Here is an 8,620-nt window from a genome sequence, read left to right as displayed (position 1 = left end):
CCTTGGGATTCTCCAATTGGAGTCTTGCCATAAACTATGACTGCTTTGCTTATCAGGTACCCCAGTCCTGTAGAAAATCTGTATCGAATGGCTCATGCATTAAGGCTCATGCATTAAATTACACTGCAGCCTGTACCTGCTCCAGAGCCTTTATGTGCTCTGCATCCCACTGAAAACTGGCAGCCTCCCAGTCACCCAGTGTATGAATCAGAGCAGTATTCCCAGGTTCTGAATTCCCACAAAGAAGGCTGGAGCTTGATGTGCTTCCTTGGTGGCAGAATAATTCTGATAAAATGAGTGAGATGCAAAAATTCATACTTTATTGTGAAGACATCTTGACATTCAAGCAGACCACCAGACCCTAAAAATTTCACTGATGTAAAAAGGATGCTGGTTCCTACTAGTGATTATTTCCTATCCTTGGGAATACAATATGCTATTTATCTGGCCCAAGTAGTAATGATGTCATGAATGTAATAATGACATTCTGTGGAAGGTTCAGATGGTCCAGGTCTCTCCAGGCTATATTGTGACAGAGGGTAGGTGGGTACTGTTCTCTGTCCTGTGTGAATGGAGTTGCTTCTGATCCCACATCCTCAGGCCCAGTTCCAGACTCATGACTCCTGTTGGTACATGTAGGTTAGGTCCTGAATCTCCTTTGACATGTAGGCCCACTTGAGAATGTTGAAAGTAGACAAATAAAGTGAAGGGAAATGAGCTTCAGAACGGCTTTTTTTTTTTTTCCATGAGTATGCACAGCTTTGATTTTAAAATAAAACTCAATTACTAAGTCTATCCATCTATATCTACCTGCCTAAACGTGTTATACCAAAATTCAGTTTTAGCTTCATATTAAATATTTTCTGCTTACTTTTGATTCAACCTTTACCTCTTAAATACCCAGAGCCAGATACTTGTTTTCTGTTTTTGGCTTCTCTGAAATCATGTGTGCAGGGAGGGGAGGCGTGCAGACTCCCTGTGATGAGATGGGGCTGGCCTCCCCTCGCTTCTTTTGCCACAGCCTGGAACACTTTTCCAGGCAGTGGTCCTGGGAGCCCAAGTAACTATAGAGTTCACAGGGTAGAATGCCAGGAAGCAGAGAGTCACACACAGAGGGAACTCCAGAGATCTGCTGACCAGGCCCTGAAAGCATTCAGCTGAGTAATGGCCAGCCCACGTGACAGGAAACTACCGAAGGCCAACAGAAGAACCATCCGAAAGGATTACAGGAAACAATACTCAAAGCTCACACACAGGGTATGGGTAATTCCTGTTCCTGCCAGCAAGGGCGACAAATGTCCTAATTCACAAGGCATAAGTCAGAGAATGAAGAACAGTCTTGCCTCCTGATGGGAAAAAATTAATCCCAGACTAAATGCTGCTCTGACAAATGCTCAAAAACAAGATTCAAAAAGATCAGACTATTTCCAAGTAACTTAACTGTATTCCAGAACAAAACTCAAAAATGTTTTTAGAAATATGAAAATAGTTTTAATCATATAAATAATAGTTCGGCTTGAAAATGACTATTTTAATGGCTTGTCCAGTGTGAATTGGCTGCACCCTGAGGCTGTTCAGAATGACATACTTTGAGTTTCTTCTCACACATGTGTTCAGGGTGGGAAAAACTGAAATTAAAAACGCTTTTTCTAGGAGAAAAATGATCTCATAACCCCTGTATTTCCGTTCCAGTTAAATCCTGCCAGTTAAATCCTGATTCATGTAATTCATTATGGTATATCAAATGCATTATGCAAAATGGAATAATTATTTTAAAAACCTAATAACATCCATTATACTTAAAAAAAACCCACTAAAGATGTGGTTTAAATTGGAAAAAAAAATGCTTTTTATATACTAGTTTCTCATCATTTAAAATTTGCATATTTAAAACTATACATGATACTGGTATATTAATACAAGTATATAATTTATTAAAATTATGGAGTTAATACAGCTCACAGTTAAGAGTTTGATAAAATTATTGCTTTTTAATCACAACTTCTCCATCAAGTGGGAGCATTAATCAGCAACTAATCCTGAAACCTGCAAAGGAAAGCTTTAGAGCTTCTACAGATTCCTGGATTGAATCTGTAAGGAACTCTGTGAGCCTCCTGACTCCTTTCGTCTTTTTTCCTTGGTTCCATTAGACGTCTCTTCTGGGTCAGGCCATCCGGCAACTGCTTGGAGAAAACTGTAATGTAAATGGATATACTCAGCTGGAGAAAAAGGCTAAGGGACCCTTATTTTCTTCCATTCACACACAACTCCTGCTCACTCCGGAAATTTCAGCCTAGGCATCCCTGCTCCCACCTTCCCAGTCACCCTCCCCATCTCCTACAACCCAGATCCCCAAATGTGGGCAGTGCCTCCCGACGTATGCGTGTAAAAACCCATCTGTTTCTGTATGTGCACTTAGTACATGGCACTGACATTGTTTCCCCTGTGTCTGTCTCCAGATGGTGATTCCACGTAGGCAGGACTCAGCTTCACTCACCTGTGTCCCTGGCCTTCTACCCAGTGCCTGATGTGCAGAATTCACAGAACATCCTCATTAACCAGTGAATGGCTTTCAAAATAAGGACCTTCTGCTATAAGTAAAGCAGATGTGTAGCAATCACTCACAGGTGGACTGGGTAATGGTCGTTACCCTCATACAAAGACCGACGGAAATATGCACGATATACCAGTCACTGTGATGACAGTTACCGTATGTTAACTCATTTAAACCCAAACACCTTCCTTTCAGGACATGTTCAGTTGTTAACTCCAACCTACAGATGAGGAAACAAAATAGAGATTGACGATTTGCCTCAGGTCACACTTCTATGTAGACCTGCCAGGAACTGAATGAGTGAACCTGAATTCCATGAAGGCAGAGCCCACATGTCTCCCTTCCCCACTAATGCTCAGGGCCTGGTATGCAGGACAAGGTGAGTGAATTCACTTGGGTGCACCTGACATGAGCTGCTGCCCCCACACCTTACGGCAGGAAGGCAGCGCCTCAGCCCCTGGACAGGTGGCTCCCTGACTTGTCCCCCATCTTCCTCCCCATATTGGCTCAAGCCCCAGCCTGCCATCTTGAGCTTGAGGAGAAAGCAGTAGGCACGCATGTGAGAAGAAACCCAGTGTGTGAAAGAAAATGATGAAGGCAAACACAGGAAGGCCGCTCTGTGGGATGGGAATAGAACCCAGGCTCCCTCTGCAGGATCACGTGACACTCAAATTTCCTGGGGGCCTGCCCTGCACCAGACACTGTTCCTTTTAATCCTTACATCAACCCTCATCTTCAGCTTGCCTCTCACTGCTGCTTCTGTTCCAAACTGATCTACTGGCACCGCTTCAAACACTGAGCAAACTGGCACCTATTACTCTTCAAGCAGCACCTGCTTCCACACCAACTACACTTAACAAAATTTTGCCCAGTTTTTAAGAGCCACTTGAAACACTACCTCTCTGAAGACTTTCCCGTTCAATTCTCAGAGCTTTTCCCCACTTTCACACTCCCACGACAGCTATCACCCACATGGCACTTACTGTGTCCCAACTCTTTCTGCATTTGTGTTAGGTCTGCTGCTAGCTTGGGAGCCCCTCAGAAACAGCATCTAATGTCTCTTCATAGTTCCTGTGGCTCATGTGGACAGCAGGCATTTAATATTTGCAGAATAACACACACAGCAGCAATCCTGTCCTTACTGCCACCACTGCAAGAGAAGGACAGGCAGCCCAGCCCAATGCCAGGTACAATCACAATCCTGAGAAAGCCACACTTCGCTTTTTTTTTGGCCAGGCCACACAACTCTTGAGCTCTTGGTTCCTTGACCAAGGAATGAAGCCAGGCCACAGAAGTAAAAACCTGGAATCCTAACCACTAGGCCACCATGAATTCCCAAGCCACACTTTTCTGTATTTCTTTCATCAGGCAAACAGGCCCATATGGCTTCAAATGCCCCAAAACAAAGCTCTGAAAGGTGATTCTTGACAATTAGTCACCCCAAAGGTAAACTGACTCCCTACAATTAATTAGTCATTCCAACAATAAACCAAGGTGAGGCCTGGAAAACTCACAATCTCCGACATTCCTTAGGGCTCCTTATGTTGGCCCTGATGTTCCCAGGAAGGAAGATGGAAAGGGAACTTGGGGCCTGTAAAGATCCTCGATTTTAACTCAAACTTTTTAGCAATTGGCAGCTACTGCACAAGCTACAGCTGGAAATCTAGTTTTCCTATCATTTAATGTAGTCGTTCTTTAACACTTTCTCTGCCACAATGAACCTAAGACACACTCTCCCCACACACTTGTTTAGGAATGCTAAAGTAGGGAATGGAATCAGTACACTGGAGTAATTGTTGTCTTCGTCCCTCCCTAATTTAATCAGTCATAATAACCAAGCGGCACCACTCTGTCTTGCTTTGGACGCCACTGCTTGGGCAGATTTTATTTCTCAAGTCCATTCTCCTCCCACTGCCACCACCCTGGTCCAAGCCACCATCATCTCATGCCTCAATAACCACAGAAGCCCTGCTCACCCATCTCCCTGCTTCCATTCTGGCACCACTCCAAGCAAGTTTCCATATTACAGCTGCAGTGATTTTGAAAACAGCATTGGGTCTTCCACTTGACAGAGCCGAGGTCAGAATTCAGAACTTGTAACTGCACAGACAGGTCTCATTTCAATAAGCCACACTGCTTTCTCCCAGATTTATGGCTCATTCTGTAGCATGTTAATGGAAGACAAGTGAAATTATATGTATTGATTGAGGGCCTGCTTTCAGGGTCACAAAATATTAGATTACCAGGAGACAAGAGGGGTGAAACCTGGCCTGAGCTGACGCTCTCAGGGTCACTCACAAGTAGATCCTCCCGTCTCAGGATCCACCTCTTCTAGCCAACTAGATGACAGGGGCGGCATTCCAAATCCAAGACTATGTGATCCACGTGGGGAGCATAGGATTTCACTGGTTGGATGTGCAAGATTTGTGTCTTCCACGGTTTTCCATGCACCTGATGAAGAAGAGTGGCAATTCGAGTCTCTGCAACTTCAGCCCAGCTCTGCCACTCTGGCTTGGTGGCCACTGACAGCGTTTTCCTCCTAGAATCACTGGTAGCTCCATTTTTCAACTGGTTGCTGATAATCTGCTGAGGAGAAGGCCAATGCTCCTCCATCTCACTGCTTCCAGGAGGCTGGAGAGTCTTCCCTGGGAAAGACTCCACATTTTGGTGAATATGCAAAATGCCTCCAGCATCCTGTTTTAGCACTCGGCAGGCAATGGGCCAGCCTTCTTCAGAGCTGGGAATCAGCCCCAGATTCACCCGGTCGGCAACGTTTGATAGCTTCAGTTTTCTGTTATCTCCAAAGTGTATTTGGCATCGATCAGCTACTCCATTGAGTTCAAGGTTATTTCTCAGAGCAACTACCGCATGGGGATTCCACTCACAAGCATGGACGAAAGCAGCCTCGGCATGAACTAGGAAAGGCAAGGTAAAATAACCAATCCCCGCATAGAGATCCACTAGCACTTCTCCGGCGCAGGGCAGCGACGCCACACGAAGCTTCTCAGTGATGTTTCCGAAGGAGAACATGCACTGGGTCACGTCAAACTTATACCGAATCCCATTATCCACATGCTCTACCCAGCTGTGGTCGCCCAGCAGCAGACTCACTGCTGGAGTCCGAGTGCTATCCGGGGACACCCGCCCTCGTTTGGCCAAACGCTGGACGCCAAGTGCCGAGGCAACCGTCTCCCAGAGTTCTGGTTCCAGATGTCTCCATTGCTTGGCTTGGAAACAGTCCTCACTCAGCAACAAGAGGTCACCGTGTCGTTGCCAAGATCGGGGCAGGTCAGCCTCCAACTCTGCAGACCACGTCACTCCGCGGCCCTCTACCCAGCGACTCACCTCAAGACACAGCCTTTGGGCAGGTGAGTAACTCTGGGCCTTCTTTGAAGGAACAGGATCCAGGAGCTGCGTCAGCACACAGGTGCTACCTGGAGCCACACGATTCCTCAGCTCCCGCAGATGCTGCTCAAGGAAGGCCTCTCTCAGAACCGGTAGCGCCACGGTGCCATCCCGCAGCTTTTTCACACGGTGCTGTCTATCCAGGAGTTTCTGCTTCTCGAGATAGTCCCTGTATCGCTGGGTAAATCGAGGCTCAGTCACAACTGCAACAGCCGTGGGCTTCCCGCCTGCCTCTTCCATGTTGCTGGCCCTACATTGTTTCCGACTCGCTCCACGAAACTCCCTCTCCTGTGTTTCCGCACATCCACAAGTAAGACAGTAAGAAAAGCGCGCACAGCGCCGGCGGAGCCGGAAGTGACGTCAAACAGGCAGGCCGGAACTAAATTACATTATCTCACTTGTTGACGAATGACGTCGGGGTCGCCGTTGGGTGTGAAGCCGCCGCCGCCATCTTTGTTGTGGTCAATCATTACTCGCTCCAGTCTATGAGAAAATTAGTAACAAGAAGGACTTATAAACTTAGTCGACTTGAACTGTAGACTTATAAACTTCAAATCAGTTGGTATCCTTCGGAAGCCTCAGGAACTCTCTTCCATGCTGTTTACCAATCAAAAGAGAGACGTGAACCTGAAATGATGCCCTATATTTGGAGAAAGCCTTCCCTTAGTCTCGTGCTGCACCTAAATCTCAGCCTGAGATGAAATTATTCTCAAGGCTAAACACACTCTAGGGACACCGGTCTCCTTTCGATTTCTAAAGCAGGCCGAACTTTTTCTTGTGCTCTTACCTCTTCACTTGCTGAAACGCCCTTTCCCGGAAGATACAATGCCAGATTTGTCTGAAGGTTATCTTCTTGGGAGGCCTTCATTAAACACTCAAAAGTGTCACTCTCTCCCCTCCACATTGTATCTATTTAACATGGTGATTCCTTCTTTAGCCCCTGATTTGCTATTTATTTGTTTACACTTAATAGCCTTTCTCCCTTAGTGACACTTCTAGTTGCTCAGTCATGTCTAACTCTTTGTCATCTTTTTAAAAAAAATCCGTTCCTGTCTCTCTCTTTTAAATCTATTTTAGCTGCACTAGGTCTTAGCTGTGATTCACTGGATCTTCATTGCGGCATCCAGACTCCTAGTTGCAGCATGAATGCAGGATCTAGTTCCCTGACCAGGGATCAAACTCAGGCCCCTTGCATTGGGAGTGTGGCTTCTTACCCACTGGACCACCAAGGAAGTCCCGCTTGTCACATTTCTAATTTCAGTCCACTGTGGTCAGAGAACATACTTTGGTATGATTTCAATCCTTTTAAATTTATCAGGGTTTGTTTTATGATTTAGTATATGGTTTATCCTGGAGAATGTTCCATGTGCTGTTGAGAAGAATATGTGTTCTGTTTGTGGTGGTGGAGCTAGCAAGCCTGTGTGTTAGCTGATTCCTTTTTAAGTTCATGCTCAGATAAAGTAATTCTGTGGTCACTACAATTCACAAACATAGTCTCAATTCAGAAACCAGAATGCCTAGTATTGAGTATATCTAAATTCCTGGCCTTCTTTTATTCCCTATTCAACATACTCCCTCCCTTCACTGAAGCTCACTTTCAGGACTGCTCTCACTCTCTTCCTAATCTGGTTATTCCCTGAGATTTCAGGAATAAATCTCAGGATGTGCTGGATACGCACATCCTCAAGAAAACTGTCTCTGACCTCCTCCCCATCTCCTGTACAAATCAGATCTTTATCAATGATATAATAGCTGCACGCTCTTCTCTTATAGCCCTTCCCAATACTTTTTCATCTTTAAATTTGATTAATGGCCATCTTCCCCCAGATGTGTATGTTTGAAGTGGCAAGAAACCGGATTTCCTCTCATTATCATATTCCTTACTGTATTTAAGAGGTCTCACCACACATAGTACTTCCTCATAAAATATTTGTAGACTGAACACGAGTAACTGAATGAGGAAAGAAAAATCTGCAGGTGAAAATAGTTCATGGCCAAAAAGAACTTTAGTTCCAAAATATTGCCACTAGATGGCAGCAATAACCAGTACCAGAGTAGATGAAGTGTCCGAATTCCCAGGTTTCAGATGGTTTGGATTTTCCTGACTTCTCAAGGAGCCTATCCTTTCCAATAGGCCTTTATTCATTAATCTCTATTAGACATCCCTTATTGACATGGTAAATCCAGACGTGTGAGTGTATTTGGGAGCAAGTAATTCAGTTCAGTTCAGTTCAGTTCAGTCACTCAGTCGTGTCCGACTCTTTGCGACCCCATGAATTGCAGCATGCCAGGCCTCCCTGTCCATCACCAACTCCTGGAGTTCACTCAGACTCACGTCCATCGAGTCAGTGATGCCATCCAGCCATCTCATCCTCTGTCGTCCCCTTCTCCTCCTGCCTGCAATCCCTCCCAGCGTCAGAGTCTTTTCAGTGAGTCAACTCTTCGCATAAGGTGGCCAAAGTACTGGAGTTTCAGCTTCAGCATCATTCCCTCCAAAGAAATCCCAGGGCTGATCTCCTTCAGAATGGACTGGTTGGATCTCCTTAGTAATACAAACCCCTAAAACAGCAGCTCCTCAGCAGGTGGGGAGGTGTATAAATATAAAAGTCCAGGGCTGGTGTAGCTGCTCAGGGAAATCCTATTAACCAGGCTCCCTCTCAG

At 45.4% G+C, this 8,620-nt stretch overlaps 1 protein-coding gene across 7 annotated transcripts; it reads right to left on the bottom strand.

Moving 5' to 3' along the window:
- Positions 299-6,415, bottom strand: TRMT12 (tRNA methyltransferase 12 homolog). 7 transcript variants are annotated; one of them, XR_001296492.2, is made up of 3 exons: positions 4,531-6,414; positions 2,498-2,774; positions 731-2,194 (listed from the first exon to the last, which is right to left on the bottom strand). XR_001296492.2 is itself a non-coding variant. In XM_005688858.3 (2 exons), the coding sequence occupies exon 1, from the start codon at positions 6,197-6,199 to the stop codon at positions 4,886-4,888; it is 1,314 nt and encodes a 437-aa protein (XP_005688915.2). In that variant the 5' UTR covers positions 6,200-6,415; the 3' UTR covers positions 299-2,774; positions 4,853-4,885. The 7 variants fall into 7 exon arrangements, 3 of the variants coding, with proteins under 3 accessions (XP_005688915.2, XP_005688916.2, XP_005688917.2); XM_005688858.3 differs by having other exon boundaries at positions 299-2,774; positions 4,853-6,415; XM_005688859.3 differs by having other exon boundaries at positions 299-2,591; positions 4,853-6,415.

The sequence above is a fragment of the Capra hircus genome, chromosome 14 (genome assembly GCF_001704415.2).
Source record: "Capra hircus breed San Clemente chromosome 14, ASM170441v1, whole genome shotgun sequence".
NCBI classification, from domain to species: Eukaryota; Metazoa; Chordata; class Mammalia; order Artiodactyla; family Bovidae; genus Capra; species Capra hircus.
This window is presented reverse-complemented; position numbering and strand designations above follow the sequence as displayed.